At 36.8% G+C, this 20,585-nt stretch overlaps 1 protein-coding gene across 1 annotated transcript in view; it reads left to right on the top strand.

The window, feature by feature from the left end:
* Positions 1-20,585, top strand: part of B4GALNT4 (beta-1,4-N-acetyl-galactosaminyltransferase 4) — a 1,859,522-nt gene that overhangs the window by 437,845 nt on the left and 1,401,092 nt on the right. The window contains exon 5 of the mRNA XM_044082670.1: positions 4,449-4,549. Within this exon, the coding sequence (XP_043938605.1) occupies positions 4,449-4,549 (101 nt within the window). The remainder of the gene's footprint in view (positions 1-4,448; positions 4,550-20,585) is intronic.

The following is a 20,585-nucleotide window of genomic DNA, read 5'->3' as shown; positions in this document are numbered from 1 at the left end:
GTGTACTTATTTATTAACACCCAGTGCTTTTACTGCCTTCTTTTAAAGTTAAAATAATTCGTTCTTTAAATAGCCAAATTGAAACTCTTTCTAGGTATCTAAAATGAATCTGCATGGACAGTAACATGACAACCTAAACCTCTCACCTTCCACTACTCGAGCTACTAACTTACCTAAATCCTCCCACCCCCACCTCCATATCACAGCAAGCTACTCCTGTTTGTTCACAGCCCTGTCTGTTCTGCCATTTGAGCCAATCCAGCAGTTGACGGCCTTGGCCCTGGCTGTGTTGTCATTTGTCCCATTCCTAGGAAATTCACTGCCACTAGCCCTTTCTAAACAATCCCCATCCCCTGTCAAACTTTCCTAGGTTCACTGTTTTTCACCACTATAATAATGAGATGGTTTTAGATATGGATTGTGCTGTTTGCTGACAACTAATGCTATTTGGTGGTCAAAAGATTTGCCAAAATAGATACCAGGATTCCTGATTACTGTGTCAGTTTGAAGTTGGGTGCAACCTAGATGAGAATTTTTGCGAAATGCAACAATACTATGCTTTTTTTACATTTAATTGTAGTTCCTTTTCATCAGTGGTTAGTGAGGATTACTTTCTGCTGTAATGACACCATGCCAAGGGGTGATTGGATAATGACAATGAAGTTGCACTCATAGTATCATAGGTACTTACTAGTCTGGTAGTGTATGAGGAACTTATGAAGCCTAATCTCACATTCCCATGGTAGATTTTATCCCTTATATCTTTTATACAAATAACCCAGAAGTGGGCAGAACAAGGAAATGCTGAAAGATTTACTTGTTGCCCTTATCTGTGAGGGAAGTAAGTGATAAATTATGGGAATCTGCATTTTCCTATCCATCCATCTAAATTGCATTTGACTAGAGTAAGAGAATTACTTTTCTGTTGAGTGAAGTAGAAGACAGTTTCATAGAACAGGTATTCATTATGATATATAACTGCCTCCCTGGCATGTTCTATTTATCTTGCAAGAGGGAATGAAATCTCTTGAGCATGTGTTCATGCTATCATTACACTTCCGAATGTGTAATAGATCTGACAGAACAGGGTCTGTTGAGACTCTGTATGTGTGGCAGAGGTGACCTCTTAATAGCCTGTATGATACAAACTTAAAGGGTCAGGCTTTGAGATGGTCTGCATAGTTTATGTGATTTAGGCCCTTACTGTTTTTGTGGGAAAGTGTTGTGGTCGCTCCACCTGAGACGAGTGTTTACATACCAAAAGAGGCATCGGAGAATGTCACTAGCAGTGGATCTGGGTTTACTATTTGGAGGTCTGAGAAGTATATTTCAGATAGGAGGAGTCCCTGCACCACCCTGGCACTGATCCCTGAAGTACACTGCTAATTACTATCTTGCCATCTGACATGGCAACTGCTACTTTAGCAATGTGGGTTCTGTCATTTAGCCAGCTTGCTATCCACCTTACAGTGTACCTCACTACATTTAAGGTTCTTTGTTTATTTACAATACTTGAATTGGGAATAGTGTCAGATACCTTTGCTGGATCCAGATAGGTGGTGTGGACTGAGTGACCACATTCCACAGCCTCTGTCACCCCCTTGAAGAAGTTTACTAACCTGATCACCTATGACAAAACCAAACTGCTAAGGGTCAAGGCATATAATGTTTTTGCTATCACAGTTTATGAGGTCAGATATAATGCAGTACATGGACTTGTAAATTAGACAGCATAGACTAATATACTAATAAGGTTTTTAGCTGTTTATGAAGAAATAACCTGTTAACTATGACAATTCTGAATCTCACATTCTTGATTAATCAGTTAATAAATAAATGATTCACTAAAATGTTGGCATCTGCAGACACTTGCTATAGAACTAAATAAAATATACACATCCTTAATTTAAAGGTCTGCGTCGCATTTGTAGCTATAGTATCATTGTGCAACAGAAATGTTCTCATTCTTGTTTTCAGAAATAACTGACATTATTTAATAATGTTATATTATACTTTTTGAAGAAGCATTAAAGCATTATATAGCTATGTCAAGAATCTCAATGGCAATACCCAGATCTGCTCTGAGTTTCAGCACAATGGCACAAAAATTACAGAACAACTGATATTGCCAACATCCTGGCAGACAGGTTCAGTGCTAACTTTACCCCCCTTTCACCCCTTAAAGGGCCCATATCTATACAGGAAGAATGCAGAGTCCCTGTAATCACAACTACACAGGTAAAAGCAGCACTCTCTAAAGCCAGAAACACAGCATCCATGGGACCGGACAACATCCCTGGCTGTGTTTTACACGAACTTCAGAACAAACTGACTCCCTCCTAAGCACCATGTTTAATCATAGCCTCATGTCAGGCTTTGTGCCCACTGAATGGTGCACAACAACAGTCATCCCACTCCACAAAGAGGGAGCCACCACTGATCCTGGGAACTATCACCCTATTAGCCTGACGAGCCTGGTCTGCAAGGCCATGGAACGTATCATCATGGAATTCATAAACAAAGACATTGGTAACCTCCAAACTCTGGACCCCACCCAGTTTGGGTTTGTGAAAGGCAGATCATACCTCCTGAACCTGGTCGATGTCTTTGAGGTAGTCACCAAAGCCTTAGACGAGGGTAAGGTGGTTCACACAGCCTATCTTGACCTCGCCATGGCTTTTGACACCATCCCCCATTCTGGAATTATAGCTAAACTCACTAAACTAGGTATAAATCCCTATGTCACAAGATGGGTTGCCAACTGGCTCACTGACAGAACCCACACTGTAAAAGTTGCAGACTCCAAATCTGACTTCAAACTAGTGACAAGTGGAGTACCACAGGGTTCCGTCCTGGGACCTCTCCTGTTTGGTATCTACTTCTCTAAAGAACAGGCTAACACAGAAGGTCTCTGGCTAACTAAGTTTGCAGATGACTGCATAATAGGAGCTATAGTCGAGTCCCCAAATGATGTGGACATCCTACAGAAGGGCCCCGCTGAGACAGATGCCTAGTGTCAGAGCCATGGCCTCAAGCTCAGTGCCAAAAAGTGCATTGTCATCTTCTTTGGTAAAACACTCTGTACCCATGAACTACCACATAGGCAGCAGTCTTCTTAACACCGAATGTGTGTTAAGAGACCTTGGGACCCAGGTGGACAGTAGTCTCTCCTTTGATAATCACATTGCCACAGTAGTCAATCCTTTTATGTGGCACACCTCATAACAAAAGGGTTCTCATCCAGGAAAAAAGAGGTTATTGTTTCCCTCCACTCGACACTCATTAGACCCATTATAGAGTACAACGCCTCTTTTGGAATGTACCTCACAAGACATCTGCAGCAGCTGGAAAGGCCACAGAAGTACCTCACAAAGAGGATTACTTGTCTTAAACAGATGCCCTACACTGACCATCTCAAAAAACTCCAGCTTTACTCTGTAGCATATCGCCTACTCTGAGGTGATCTCTGCCTAACATATAAAGCTGTGTCAAACCTAGAGCTGTTGGACATGCTACACCTAAAGAAATCCCAATCCCTCCGAGCTACACGCTCTAGGGACATAAACCTTGTCACCACAATAAACAGGACATGCTGGAGGGATAGATTCCTGTCCCAGAGGCTTCCCATACTCTGGAACATCCCTTCTAAGTCAAGCAAAGTTCCTCATTAACACTCTTCAAGAAAAATCTTGAAGAGTGGATGGGAAATAGGAAATACACCCCAGGGATCACTTCTGTGGCTCTGCTCGACAGGAGCACAGGAAATTAACTTTCTTGGGTTGGCATAAGGCAGGGAACTTTTTTGACTAGGCTTACTTAGGCCCTTGGGCTGATAGCCTAGTACCTACCTCTGAACCTAAGTTGAAATACAAGGCATTTCTAATTTATAACTCAGGTGCCATATTGATTTCTGTCAGGTTTACAATAATTTGAATACTTTTCGTTTTTACATGCCAACAAAGTAGTTAAAAATCAGGAAAATGTTGATTCAGAAGGATTTGTTTTTCTGGTGGTAAAGGGGATGAAGCCTACCTCCACATTCACTATCTCTAGAGAAGATTGTGCTCCCAGCATCCAGGTCTTGCAGCTACTAACTATAATATACTCCAAGGTCATTACTGCTCAAAAAATGAAAGAAGCTGCTTGTTGTAACTTTCATTCACTGGCTGAAATTTTGGCTTGTTTGTCAGCTTTCTAATTTGAGTGGTTGAATTCAGCTGAATGTTTTACTCATGATATGAGGTTATACATTATTGAAAAATAGCAAAATGTTTGAAAACTTTTCATGTAATACAGTGGACTTGTGTTTCTGTGGTACTTTGAACTTCATGACAAAATGCAATCATGGAGATTTAGTAGAACTATACTAAACAAAAGATCTTGAAGTTTGACTTTAATATTTTGCTCTCATTCATCTGACTTGCAGATCTTTTTGTTTCATTTCACAGGGGACTTTCAGTTTTCAATTGCCTCTGATGACAACTCTGAATTTTGGCTCAGCTCTGATGAAAGTCCAGCGAATGCCAGACTTTTGGTGTTTGTAGGAAAGGTACAGTTTGGTTCATTCTTACTTCACCTTATGTGATTCCTTCAGAACATGCTTTGCAGTCTTGCTTATTCAGTTTCTGATATGTGTAAATATTGTGTGATACGATTATTTAAGACATTTTGAATTTCTGCTTTATTGGAGTTGGTGCAGCATTTAATTCATATATTGCAGTACCAAACTTTACTTGCATAATCACTGAGTTGAAGTAATCACTTCAGCTTGTTGCACTAAATCAATATTTAACATACTGGCATATGCTTTTGTCAGTCTTGCGTTTCATAAATGACGACAATGGAGACTTCACTTCCCCTTCTTCAAGCTACGTATAATCTGTTCTTTGGGCATATCATGATTTTAGCGATGGTAAACTAGGTAGCAGGTCAACTTTGATACTTGTTTCCATTGTCGGACTTTAGGGATGCTAGCATTTCATAGGTTTACAGACCTATCCAGAATATTCCTTAAATGTTAAAAATAGTGTTTTATTATATTTCTTCTATGAATACTAAGCATGGATTTTCAGTGTAATTCTTAGGACCATAATTTTGACCCTTGGAATTGCAAGCCTGTTATAATAAATGCGAGCTGACGCATCTTAGTCCAAGGTTGCAGTAGTCAGAAGAATTCACACTTCTCTGAGGTGTGGTGATTGCAAAGTCCATGTATTAGTGAAGTTAATGTGGGGATGCAGGGAGGACTGCCCCCTCCAAGCAAAAATATCTTAGAAGTTTTTCAGCAAGTTTTGTGAGATTCTGTTTAAATGTCGATGCCCCAGTCATCTGTATAGGAGTAGAGCTGCAAAGCTGTAACAGTTGAAGTCATTTTTCATGACATGGCAATTTTCCTGTTTTTTTCATTATTTGTTTTTTATCAGGTAAAATAATTTTACCATTTCACACATGCATTCTCCACTACAGTGACTAATGGTAAGAGTGGCATCACCACTGAAGCTGGCATAGCTTTTTTGTAATAAAATAAACACAATTTCTCGACAGAAAGTAATTTATCAGTTAGATAACATTACTTTTAAACAGACAGAAATGAGTACCCCAAGTACATTACAGTCCCAAGACAGTCCATTAAAACACAACACTTCTAGCGTTAAAATAACTTTTTTTGTAGAAGAAAGTAATAAAACATTAGTAAAAAATAAGAAAATGGAAGTTTTTTCCTCAAAGGGAACATATCTGCCCAGCTAGGGAAAGTACAAGCTGACCTTTAATACTCAAAAGGTTCAGAGGAGCAGACTCTTCGGCAGCAGTAAAGCTCTGAAAGGCTTTGCACCCAAACATGTGTTTCAGTCAGCACAGTGCACTGATAATTTGAACATCTACTGTTATAAGTTCAGCTTACACAACTGTACTTTGTGTTTTCATGGACTGTTACAAGACTGGTGTACTTTTAAATGGGAATTGTTTTTTTTTTCCTGTCAGATTAAAAGTTGCTTAAAGTACCTGAAAAACATTTTTCTGTGGATAAATTGTATTTATTTTACTTTTTGTAGCTGGAAAAATATTTTGAAGTGCTTTTTATGGTGTTTTTCTGTAAAGAAGTGACTTTTAAGGGCTTTGCTTTACTTGTATTTGTTGCTTGCCTTTTCTCGGAAAGAGGCACTACTTTCATCTTGACCAATTAACACACTTACAGTACAATGGTTGGTCCCTCTTCCAGCCAGAAGAAGAAAAAGTTAAGGAAACAGCCCTTACCACCACAGTAGGCCAGCAGTTTGCCTAAGCCTCAGGTGGATGACTGCTGTGGCCATTTGTTGCACCTCAGACCATTCATCTTTTACCTTTCATATAACTACTTCTCCCCTAAGTTCGACAGCCTGCTAAATCTCTTGCTACCTTTGGTACCCCTCTCTGTACCTCCAAAAGATAGACAGCAGATGCATTATGTAATGTGCTTATCTGTGTTATTTATCTGTTAACTAGATACATCATGAAAAAAATGTATTTCCTTAAATTCATAAGCTACTGTATGTAATATAATGTGTTCTAGAATTATTCATATAATTGTGTTATGTAAATTCAATGTATTTTACAAAATATCATTTTTTGTCTTTAAATGTACTTGCCTAATATGTGGAGATTTTCTCGCCAGGCCTCCATTGAAAATGGAGTAAACCCCAGTCAGAACTTCCTGGTAAACAAAGAGAAAGAAATGTAAATAAGGCTATGAATGGCTGCGGGATGAAATTCCTCCTCTCCAAGGTGTCATTCCTCATCCTCCAGATGAGACACCTTTGTGTCTACTTTTCCTTCATCACGCGGTGGTGGTGCTGCGATAGCATTGTTGCCTCACAGTAAGACGCTGTCCGGTTCGATTCTCAGCTAGAGCATATTCTGTGTGGAGACATGCGTGAATGGGCGTACCTTCGTTGAAGGTTGTGCGTCAGGGCTGGTAACTCGGCACGTAAAAATCAACTACCAGTCATTAGCGGACCGGAGCTCCACTGTGGCGAACCCTAACCGGGAAAAGCCGAAAGACACAACAACAAAAACAACGTCCTTTTCTAAGGTGAAATAGAAACAGTTCCTCTTTTCCAGGTGGGGAAGGATTTTTATTCTAGAATGTCTTACTGCCAAAGAAAGAAAGAAAGAAAATGGTTGGAGACCAGTTCTAGGTCTTTCTTCAGTAAATCTGTTTGTAACAGTGCCAAGATTCAAAATGATATCACGTCACAACCTATTACCTCTTCTTCCAATTTCAAGTTTTCTAGTAGCACTAGACTTAAAAGATGCTTATCATTACATCCCTATTCATCTGGATTTCAGATGTTTCTAAAGGTTGTGTGTGTCTGTCTTATATTTTCAGTCTTATCCTCTGCACCAAGAGACTCCACAAAGTGTCTGGCTCCAGTTATAGCTCACTGCATTCTTCAGGATATCTGCATTTTTCCATATTTAGACCACTTGTATATCTTTGCTTAAATCTTTTTCAAAGTATCAGGAATGTCTGTCTTGTGTGAGAGATCTCTTACACAAGCTGGGATTCTTAGTGAGCATGCAAAAGTCTTTCTTGACTCCTTTACACAGGGTAGTTTCCTGGGATGTCAATTAGATACCTCAGTTCAAAGAGCTTTTCCTTCACAGAAAAAAAATAGATTTATGTCTAGATCTATTTCCAAGGATTTCCACTCATACTTCAGTCACTGCAAGGGAATACTTCATGATTTGGGTTTCATGCCTTCTATGATTCTCATGATGCCTCCAGCAAGACTACACATTAGAAAGATACAGTGGTGTCTGATGTCTGTTTGTCCACAACACTAGGACCCTTTGTCTTTTCGTATTCCAGTACTGGACTTTGTCAGAAGGGAAATCATTTGGTGGAGACAGATATCCTTAAATACAAGTCACCCTTTTCCCCTCCTTGTTCCAAAGCTGTAAGTCACCACAGACACCTTGGTCTTTGCTTGAGAAGCAGTTTCAATAGGGAAAAAAATTGCAAGGTGTTTTGGACACCAAGGAGAGACACAAGCATAGAAATATCAAACATAATATAGTATATGTAATTTATTTATTTATTTTTATTTTACATTTGTTGACCGAGCTAGTCTAGCTGGATACATGTCCTTTTTCAGTAGAGGCCCGGGGAGATAAGCTCCAAGACATGGTCTAAATACAACAGTACAAGTTCAAACAACACAGAAAAAAATATCAATATACTAATAAAAATAGCAACTTTAAAAAGGAAATAAAAATCATCAACAATGGTATTAAGTAATTAACGGTACAGAGTTTGTAATAGGATATATTATTGAGGACAAAAATCATAAAACTGAAATTTCAAGTATGGAGACATGTCAGGTTAGGTCATAGGTAAACAAAGGAAGTTAGGTGAGTAGTAACGTAGCAAAGGAGTTACTTAAGAAGAGAAAGTAAAAAGAGGATATAAAAAAAAGAAAAGAGGTAGATAAGAAAAGTATTATAAGATGGGAAAAAAAGTAGCAGAGGCTAGTAAGCACTGGATAGGTTAGATAACTTAGTAGAGGTAGATGACTAGTCTGGTTTGGAACAGGGGCATAGCCAGTGAGTTTTGAGGAGAAGTTTAAGTTTATTTTTAAAGAGAGATAATGAGGTGAGGTCACAAGGGAGAAGATTCCCGGATTTACCTACAGAATTAGAGAAAAGGGAATCCCCAGCTCTGTTGTTAGGTTTAGTGGTGTGGACTAGTAGTTTGTGAGATGAGCGTAAGGACTTCAGATTTGTATAGGGGGTGATTAGGGTAGATAAACTTGGAGTATTAGAAGGTTTATAAAGAATGTTGTGGGCAAGGGTGAGTTGGTGAAATTTAATCAGGTGTTGTAGTTCTAACCATCCTAGCTGTTTTAGGTTAATGCAATGATGGGTTCTGAATGGGTTGCCTGTAGCAAATCATGCTATGTTATTATAAGCCATTTCCAATTTGTTGAGGTTATTCTTGGAGAGATTAGTAAAAATGGGAGAGGCATAAAGGAGTGTAGAGATCAAATGTGTGTGGGCAATAGCAGTTTTAGCAGTGGGGTAAAGGAAGGGTTTTATCCTATAGAGGGTAACGATTTTTTTTTATTAACAGTCTTTATGGTATTATTGATGTGGATGTCAAAGCTCAGATTATTGTCAATGGTGACACCGAGTAGTTTGGTGGTAGAGTCAGGAGATATAATAGTATCATTGGTAGATGTTACTGAGAATTGGAGAGGGGAGGACTTATGAGTAGGCATGAAGAGGAGGAGTTTGTTTTTTTTAGGGTTCAAGAGGAGGCAATGCTGAGAGAACCATTGTTCAACTATGTTGAATACTTTTTGGGTTAGAGCATGAAGGTCATGGGATGATGTAGCTGAACATAATAGTGTTGAGTCATCAGCATATTGTATGCAGGTGGCTTGTGGGATAGCTAGATGAAGGTCATTAATAAATATAGAGAAAAGAAGAGGTCCAAGTATGGACTTCTGAGGGATTCCTAAGGTAACAGGTAGAAGGGTGGATAAAGTGTTTTGCCAAAGTACTGCTTGCTGTCAGTTGTCAAGAAGACTGAAAATATAATACAATAGATGACAGTCTCAAATATGACCAGTGTATACTACACACCAGAAACTATATTACCTTTGTTAGATCAATGGATTCCTTATAGATATTGCAAGAAAAAATCTAGCCACACTTTCTTATTGCCAACTTTCTTATACGCCAAAACTATCCTAACAAACTTACACAATACTCAAAGAAAGAAACTTGCCTCCTGCTACAATAAAATAACTCAATTTGTGACCCTTCTCTCTCATAGGACCCACCATTGTCAGAGCTTAAAGCAATTAAAACTGGCTTGAACTACACAAGTAAAATGTAAAAAGTCCAAATAAGCCTCTTGTTTTTATATTGTTGTTTTAAAACAATTTACAACATAATTGATGAAATTGATTAATTAATTAAACCTGTAATTGTTGTAAATTGTTTTAAAACAACAATATAAAAACAAGAGGCACTGTGTATTCATTATTCTGATGAAGTCTGCCTGCAGCAGACGATAGCGCTGAATCTACTGAATTTTATTTTTGTTATTAAAGAAGATTGTGGTCTGATCACGCGGAGTTTTACTTTTATGGTTTATTGGACTTTTTACATTTTACGAGTGCTGCTTCATACTTTCCGTGTGAGACGTGACTAAATTTTCTTTACGGAGACTACACAGTTCCTGGTATTTACAATTTTAATCATTTGGGTGCCTGAAAATGGAACAAACTCTTAATGATTCCACTATGATAGGTCTGGACATTCCGTTCAATCAAAGTGGAAATCTTCTTGATACTCAAAGGGAAGTTTCCCGTTTGAGAGAAGAGATCTCAACATTGCGTGGAGATCTCACAAAACTAATAGAACTTTTTTCGCAAGAGGAACCGGCAACCGTGAGAAGGAAGAACATATGCACCGTTGGTCATCATTCAGCGCAGCCGTTAACGTCATCTCCACGCTCTGAGGTTCGGAGTTATGGTGGTAAGAAGATCTTGGCAGGACCAGAAGCGCGAAACCACGGGCAATCTTTTGAAGGGGAGCCTAGCGGTTCACATATCCATGTCAACATCGTGGAAGACAACCAAGTTGAAGGAAATAAAGCCGGTGGTGGCGATAAGTCTAAACAACCACAAAAAGGTACTGTTTCTGTTAGTTCGCATATTTCTTCTAACGTGGCAGTAAATACTGTCAAAACGCGCCGGATGCTTAATGGCGGACACAGTAAAGACAATTATAAGAACATTTTAGATAAAGCATTTTCCTTTGACGGAACAACAAATACTAATTCCCACAATGGTGATTATAATGAATGTCCAGACAATAAAGTGAACGAACGGGAAATGACTTTAAGGGACAAATTGTTTTATTTTGAAAAAATATTATATAGATATAAATGTTTACAAATTGACAATAACTATTTGCACAAATGTTTGACATATAAAATAGTCCCACAGGGACTCAGATTTTATAAATATCCCTTTGGTATTCACTACACTGAGAATGTGATAAATGATTTGCAAACTTTTTTCGACGATTGTGGGTTTACATTGATGTCGAAATTGATTAAATACAACGAAGTACAGCTTAAAAAATTAGTCGATGAAGTGAATGAATGTCAGAGTGGTATTGTTAGGGACTTGTTGTTTGAAGATTATGAAAGTTTATATATGAAAATTTTAAAGAGAGTGGAAGCAAAGATAGAGAAAGTGTATTTGAGAAAACAAGGTAAATTGACCAGAGATAGAGAACAATATAAAAAAGGTACTAGTTACCCACTTCCATTTCAGAAATACAAGAAAAATCAGGAAGAAAAAAATAGATATAAGGTTGCAAATGGTCACTATAAAGAAGTAGGAAGAAACAGGAAGGTAGAAATTCAGGAAAGGTTTGAAATTAGAAATAGTCATCTGGATGAATTAGATACATTTCATGAGGACACTGATGCTTTTTTAGGACCACGAAGGTCGGAAAGGCTAGCAAACAAGCAACGAAACCCCTCGGATCCTGGACCACAGGGTTATACAGAGGAGAGAGAGGGGGGAGAATTTGTATGGAGAACCAGAGGGAGGAGAGGGAGATAGAAGAAATACATATTGAAGAAAATGGTATAACACAGATATATAAAGGATTTAAAATACATAATTACACGAATCTGAAAGTGGAAAAACAACACTTTGATTTATTTTCAAAGGGGTTTAAATTTGTTAAAACAACATGTGGAGATCTAGCCAATATATTATTGGAGTTAAAAATATTTTTACGAAAATTAAATTTGAAATTAATTTGTAAACAGAGACAAACCGGGAATATACCATTAAATGAACCTTCAGATTGTGGTCAAGGTCCCAGTAGAAGTAGTATCTACAACCCTCCATTACACCCTTTGATAGGGACTTTTGAGGCCATAGTAACTAACGACATTTATGATACTTTTGAAAAATCAAAAAGGTTGCATAAAAATTTGAATTTAAATGAAAAAGAAACAACATTGATGGAAAATTTAAGAAAGGATATAAATTTGAGGTTTATGCAACCTGACAAAGGTGGTGGTATGGTCATTTTTACCCAAGAAGCTTATATTAACATTTTAACAGAATTATTGATGGATGAAAAGACCTACACCACAGTATCGTATAATGAGATTCAAATTGCCTACGGCAGAATTGACAGTTGGTTAGAAGAATATCTTATAGATACTAGAATTGGGAAGGAAACATATAACTTTTTAAAGCAGACATATCCTTATATACCACATATCTTTGCAATACCCAAGATACACAAGAACATTTTCAAACCTCCCTTTCGTCCCATAGTGTCAGCGAAAAGATCAAAAACTCAACCATTGGCAGTCTATATTGACCACCAATTGAAAGAAATTGTGAAAAATCAAACACATTTGGTACAAGACTCATGGGATTTTTTAGGTAAAATTACTAACAATCTTTGGTCAGAAACTATAAAATTAGTGACAATAGATGTCAAAGATTTGTTTACCTGTATCCCTAGAAACGAAGGGTTTGAATATTTTGAGAACAGTGTGTACAAATATTATAATACAATAGATGATGATAAAAAATTATTAATAGAGTTGACAGAAATGGTCCTCGATAACAATTTTATTACCTTTCAAGGGGAATACTATAAACAGGTCACCGGAGTAGCTATGGGGGCAGCATGTGCCCCCATATATGCCAACATGGTTCTTCTTGGATGGGAGGAAGATTGTATTTTTCAAAGCCCATATATGAAAAATATAAAAATATATCTCAGATTTCTAGATGATATTTTTTTATTATGGGAAGAAGATACTCCAGATGACTTAAAAGACTTTATGTCCTATATAAATCAAACCACTACCTTCTTGTCCTTCACTCATGAGATTAAACAGCAAAATATAAACTACTTGGATATCACCTTAAGTAAGACAACTAGTGGTTTTAAGTCCAACATTTTTCGTAAGGAAACGTGGTGTAACAGTTATTTGCAATTCAACAGCCAACACCCCTTACACCAAAAGAAAAGTATAGTTAAGGGTCAGGCTGTAAGGATTGCAAGAATGACTTCACAAAAACAGGACCTAGAGAAAGAATTTTCTTTTTTATTGGAAAAATTTACAGAAAGGGGGTATCTAATACAATTTGTATGTGACATTTTGATAGAAGTATATCAGGGTTGGGGTACTAAATTTAAACCATTATTAGGTGAAAAATTTACCCCCAATGACAAGAAGTTTGATGAAAATATTGGTTACAAAAGTGCGTGCATGGTCGAATATAACGGCTTCTCAGATTACTTTACTGAGATTATAAAAAATAATTGGAGTATCTTTAAAACCAATAAAGACATCTATGAAGTGGTTGGAAAAAACCAAACTTTACATATAAAACAGCAAAAAATTTTAAAAGGATCTTTGAAGCCGGGATAAAAAATATTGACCAAAAGAAAGGTACCACAAAATGTGGTAGATGTAGGCAGTGTGCATACATTAATTCATCAGTGGAAATTATACTAAAGAATGGCTTAAAAAGCAAGATAGCATTCTGCAAAGGTAACTGTAGAAGCAGGATGTTGGTGTATTTAGCTACTTGTTCTAAATGTTTCTCGTTTTACGTGGGTAAGACTGAGAGGACTCTCAGAGAGAGAATTTACGAACATACCCACGATATTAAAAGGAGAAAGGAGACAAGTGCCTTGTTTAAACATTCTTTAGAATGTGAAAGTTTCGCAGATTTTAAGTTTGGAATTTTGGAAACTATCAAAATGGACTCTAGGGGGGGCAATATTAAAAATGTTTTGTTGCAGAAGGAAATTAGATGGCAATTATTGTTAAGATCAAATACCCCTCCAGGGCTCAATGAATATATAAGCATTAAACCCATATTAATAGACAAAGCCTCAAGGATTTAAAAGTTATACTAACATACAAGTATAAACATATGCACAAGTTAGCATATAATTTTAAGAACAGGTATATATAATATACATTTTTTAATTAAAATAAATATGGCATTATGGTTTTTTTAAAAAAAGTTAGTCCAACTTAATTCTGGTATATAATAATTGATTCCACCACATACAGCCTTGAATCTGTGTTCATGGACAAATAATATATAAATTAATTTTATATTATAAGTGACACAGGATTTTTGTAAATTATGCACTTTTGCTTATGTCACAGTAATAACATAGTTCACTTTCAATAGTGTTATGTTTTAGGTAAGATCTACCCTGTTTCAAACAATGACAATTTGAACAGTATTTTGATATTTTTAATTAACATTTCTAATTAATGTATATAGTAATAATTTTTATACTTAATGACAAAATACCTTTCTCAAACTATAACATAAACAGAAAAGAAAATTAATTAAAATATTATGAGAATGTTAATACACTTATTATAGGTGTTATTAAGAATGGTGGACTTTTTAATGAATTTTTTAATGAATAATTTTTTAATGAATAGTTTTGTAAGTTATTGTATGAATCATATATTACATTATTTTATAATATATATGAAAGTTCAAAGTGTGATTTGATTGTAACTCTATTTTTTAAAACAAGTTCCTATATACAATTTTTGCAAATTTAGTCAGAAAGTTAATCATCTAAGCATATTCATTTATGTATTTATTTATATATTTATATAATTATATATTACATATGGAAACAAGGAGAGTGTGTAATCAATTTAATTTGTGCATGAAATTGCTTTGTATGGGAAAGAAAGAAAAAATTCGATAGCAGAATGCACAGTACTTTGAAAAGCATGTACTTCAAAGATTTTTGTTTACATACATTTCCTGTTCATTGTGGTATGACCATACAAGGAAGAAATTCATTTATGGTGTATTTGGTCAATAATTGTTCCAATTACAGGTTTAATTAATTAATCAATTTCATCAATTATGTTGTAAATTGTTTTAAAACAACAATATAAAAACAAGAGGCACTGTGTATTCATTATTCTGATGAAGTCTGCCTGCAGCAGACGATAGCGCTGAATCTACTGAATTTTATTTTTGTTATTAAAGAAGATTGTGGTCTGATCACGCGGAGTTTTACTTTTTTGAACTACACAAGTGCCTAACATATTTACAACTAACTACAGCACACAAACTCGTTCATCATCCAGAAAAGTGCCTTGCAGTACAAAATGTATTACTGCCCTACTGTCCAGCAAGGGACTTCTTTTCTAGTAACAAATTCTTACTACTCACAGATAAGTCAAATGATGTTGCAGGAGACTCGTTCTACTTGCAATAAGTTGCTAAACTCTGGAATAATATCCACACACAAATAAAACTTACCAGCAAACTCAGTGGTTTTAAACCACTGCTTAAAGAACGTCTTAACCAATCCTGCTCCTGCAGGTGCTCATCACCAGGTGAAGAATTTATACTCACTGCACGATACTCTCCAAATACGTACCTTAAACAGAATACTCTCAATCTCTCATTGAAATGACAAAACAATTTTTATACATAACTGCTCCCTGTACAATCCACTAAGTGGCACGTCGGCTTTCTCTGTAGTAACTTCTACTTCTGTAAAACCTTAGAATGTATAAATGTAACTGCTGTATGTGTATAAATGTAAATAGAAATGTAACTACTTTGAGATTAACTGGAATTAAGTATGATACAGTGTAAACAAATGGAGCTTTTCTGCCCAGGTCTCTGCTGAAAATGGCAATTACACATTCGGACTTTCCGTGTAAACAAAGACAATAAGTAAATAATATAGAGATGCTTGCCCTAATTAAGTCACTCAGTTCTCGTATTTGGTCCCTGGGACTTCTTCAAGTTGTTGCAGACAATACCACAGTCATGTGGTACATCAACAAGCAAAGGGGAACCAGGTCATAATCCATCTACATCTTCAGCCACCTCTGATTCACCTCTGTCACCCTCACTGTCACCTGTTCCCACCTCTTATATCAAGTTGTTCGTAACTAAACTAAAACCTGGTTCACCCTCAGCTGATAACCTTCCTCCATTATTCCTTAAACATGCAGCTACACCTCTAGCTTACCCCATATCTATCCTCATTAATAGATCCATAAAAGAAGGCAAAGTCCCTGAAAATTGGAAGAAATTTTTTGTAGTACCTCTTCATAAAGGAGGAAACTCCACTGAGCCAACCAATTTCAGACCAATTGCCATACTGTCTCCTCTCTCCAAAATACTGGAAAAGTGCATCCATATACAAGTACTTAATCATCTGCTACAAGAAAACCTACTCACACCAACTCAACATGGCTACCGCCCCACACATAGCACAGCTACAGCTCTTGTATCCTTTACTAATAACATTGCTCAAGTCAGGGATAATAGCAAAATAGCATAAGCCTTCTTTCTGGACCTGTCAAAAGCATTCAACACCATATCTCATAACATACTTCACAATAAACTCTCCAACCTAGGCTTCTCAAACTCCACCACCACCTGGTTCTGTGATTACCTCACTAATAGACACCAGGCTGTTAGATGGAACTCTTCCTACTCCCCCCTTTCTAGCAGTTAGGACAGGGGTCCCACAAGGATCAACATTGGGCTTCTCCTCTTCAATGATACTAATGACCTTTTCTCATCTTGCCCCCAAACCAATCTTATTCAGTATGCTGTTGACTCGACCATCATCAACTCTGCTGACAACATAGAAAGCCTTCAATCCCTTACACAAAACTCACTCCACTCAGTTGAAAACTGGCTACAATCCAACCAACTAGTGCTAAATGCGAGCAAAACTAAGCTACTACTTTTCCTACCTAAAAATCTGGAACATGCAAAACAGAACTTTTCTGTAACATCCCTTAATGGAACTAAAATTTCTGTTGACACCCAAACAAAACTCCTTGGAGCAATAATTGATGATGAACCTAAATTCAACCATCACATTCATTGCTCAATAAAAAACCTACCAAAAACTAGGTCTGCTTTACCGTCACAAAAACTTTCTTTCCTGTGCATCCAGGCCATCCCTTGCCCATTTCCTGCTTCTACCATCCCTACTCTATGATTCACCTATTCTTACCCATCTACAGAGTAACCTAATATCCAAACTAGAAACCACATATAAAAAGTAGCCAGATTTGCTGCAAATCAACCTTACAAATCCCATCACTGCCTCTCATTAAAGGCTTTACACTGGCCTGAAATTTCCAACTTACTGCCTCAATCCCAACTCCTTATAGCCCACAATATATGAACAATCCTAAATCCTGCCTATCCCGTGCAAATTCTCTGACACTTTATACTCCTTAACACCCACTAAGAAGTACTAATCAATACTTTCTTGAAGTTCATAAGCCAAACAAAACTTTTGAGAAAATACTCTGTCACTCAGTTGCAAAAATTTGGAACACGCTCCCTTTAGCCCTTAGACTACTTAAAGATAAAAATGCCTTCAAGAAACAGTTTGAATCTTTTTTTCCTATCAAATTGGATATGTTCATGTTCTAAAATAATACCCAAGAAACATTCAGGGATAACCTAATTTAACTGTATCACTTCTAGCTCTTTCTCTTACTACTACCTACAATTTTTTTCCATCATATTCCATACTAGTTAGCTCATGCTACACTCAGTTCCCATAATCCCTTATTACTGTTCTTTAATTTATTTATTAACTTCCAAAGTTCCACAACTTTATCTGTATATTTACTTATTTCATGCCTAGTACCTTGGTTCAGCAATCTATTGACCTTTAGTCTTACTGTATTTCTGCTTAGTTTCTTGCCATACTACGTGAAAATTTCCATATATGTATTGTATTTCTATCCATTCTATATGCCCCTTTATTGCATGTAATGTATTACTCCAGGCATATGTATACTTAAAATGTGATCTGTGTTTATCTTTGTTCTTACTATTTGTTTACTGAAACATTTTTTGTGAGCTTTTCTCCTTGCGTCTCTGCTGAAAAAGGGCTTCTAAGAACCCAGACAGACTAACCCGGTTAACAAATGTAAAAATAATAAATAAATAAATATAGTTTCACAGCACAAGTCTCACTCTACAGGCATCCTACATTTCATCAGAGCAAAACTGTGTGGCAGACAAGTTGAGCAGGACCACAGCAGACCATCATGAATGGAAACTAGATCAGTGGGTCTGACAAGATTTGATCCATCTATGGAGAGTTCTTTAAGTAGACTCGCCTCTCTGAACAATCAATTGCCAAGATTCTGCTCCAAGACAACATGCAAGAAGGCCTGGAAGACAGATGCCTTTTCTTTTCCTTGGACAGGAATGTTCCTGTATGCTTTTCCACCCTTTCAACTAATACCAAGACCATTGCAGTAACTCCCTTCTGGCCCAGGAAACTGGTTTTACATCCTTTTAGAACATTGTAGGACTGCCATTGGAAACATTGAGAAAGCTTTCAGGAAAGGACTGCAGAGCTGCTTTCAGGTATTCTAGTGTGTATGTGTGTGTGTGTGTGTGTGTGTGTGTGTGTGTGTGTGTGTGTGTGTGTGTGTGTGTGTGTGTATGTGTGATCTCATTGTTGACGCATCAGTACCCTACCCTTCTGTAAACATACAGTTACTTTAAACAAAGCGTTCTCACAGCTAAAATTGTACTACAAAATGTCCCACTTGCTAACACCAGCCTCCTATTAGGTTATCACAAGAAATGCCACAGATACAAAGGTTCTTGCTTTGGCAAGAGTGTGAACGTCAGTTTTCTTTTTTGTTATTATTTTTGGTTGTGTGTATTGGTCGGGTAACATGGAGTTCACTAGTGAAAGTCAACCCATGATGAGTACTGTTCTGGAAACTTCATTGGAGGATCCTGCTGTTGATGTGAGTACATTGAAGGGTGAGCTTGCAAAGTTTATTGAACATCTTTTGCAGCAGCCTTATCACCTTGGTGACTGTATTCCTGACTGTTTATAATTTTGCTGGGACCTCCGAAAGTTTACATGAGAATAACAGTTTATCTAAGCCAAGCATTTCTTTATTTTTCTGGAATTCCGTTAACCTCGGACACTTCAGGGCAAGTGAACCGGGAGGAAGGACGGATTCCACTTAAAACTAATGTTTCACAGAGACCGAACGGGACTCAGAATTCAGCAGACACTGTAGTTGACTCTCATTTAATTAACAGTAATTTTGGAGAAAAACGTATCTTTAATTTACCTGTTTGGCTTGCTAAGACTTTTTCTTGGACAGACTGCTGATTGAAGGGATCTCATTGAGGGAAATGTTTCAGCTTGGTGTCTATGTGTGTATGAGAATGTTTAATGGAAAATTTAATCTTGTATCCATTAATTCAGTTTAGTTTGTTTATGGATTACTAGTCTAATTACTAGCTGAAAATAACTTAAACTTACTTATAAAGCTGCTCTAGAGTCTAACATTTCACTCACTCATTTATATATTAATCGTTTCAGTATCCTTTCAAATGTTTATTCATATTGTAAATCAGCAGCTCATTACATTTTCTGATGAGATTTGAAATTCATTGAGTCAATGTTCAAGCTGAAAATTAGTGTTGGTTGTGTAAAATTGGAAATAGTCATGTGACTGTAACATCATATACACCCCCAAGTACTGGGAGGCTTGCACATGAGACTAATTTATTTAAGTAATTTTATTTTGATGAATGGTAAAGTTTTAAGCACTTTACAATTAGTATAGTGTGTCAGACTAAGCTTTTTGTGATAGGGTTTAGTTCATGCTGTGCTGTAATCAGAAGTCTTTATTTAGTGATAATAGTTTACATTTCTTATATTCTTTTGCAATTTATTTAGCATTTTTAAAGTGGTAGCACACTTTAAGTGTGAGAAGCTCTGCAATATGTCTATGGCTTACACTGTCATTCTGTTTTTATAGTGAGTGTGTGTGGAAGTAGACTTTTTTGATGGAAATGTTCTGAAATGGCCAGTTTTGTCATTATTGGTTCATGCATTTTGCTTCATTGCCTAATGGAAAAATGTTCAAACAATACATTTAAAATGCGCTCTAAGTCTAACAAGTGTGCTGTATTATACGAGGAATATTATAAAGTCAGGAAGGTGTATCAAAGAACACGTGTATGTTTCTTCTTCTGTGTGCAAGGGGCCTATGATTTGAAAACAGCCCAAAGTAAATAGTTATCCACCACCGGCCAGATGCATTTTCTTTGGATGTAGTGTGGGTTTCAATGCTGTTTCAATGAATGTGAGTTTTGAGGGCAGAGATGTTTTAATGCCAAGTATATTTTCATTGTGAAACAGTATTGCTTTGTTTAGCAGATGTCTTAGTGTCTGTGCATTGTGCTATAAAATGTAAAACTAAAATCCAAATAATCATTGTAGAAGTAAAGCAGTATGCACACATTAGTGTGTATGGTAAATGGGGTGAAATAGCCAGGTAATGGTATGAGACAATGGAATGGCTGCAGGGGGACTCTGGTACTATATTTTGGTTGTCTGTTCTTCAGTTTGCGTTTGAAAGTTGGTATCCCACAATTCCACCGGAATGGGTGGGGTTACATAATTATGTATGCAAATTCTATGTTAATCAGCATACAGATTTGTACCTATTTTTCATTGGC

This window comes from Protopterus annectens, chromosome 9.part0, assembly GCF_019279795.1.
Source record: "Protopterus annectens isolate FY-2018-M chromosome 9.part0, PAN1.0, whole genome shotgun sequence".
Classification (NCBI taxonomy): Eukaryota; Metazoa; Chordata; order Ceratodontiformes; family Protopteridae; genus Protopterus; species Protopterus annectens.
Note: the sequence above shows the minus strand (reverse complement) of the source record. Positions and strands in the feature narration are given on the sequence as shown.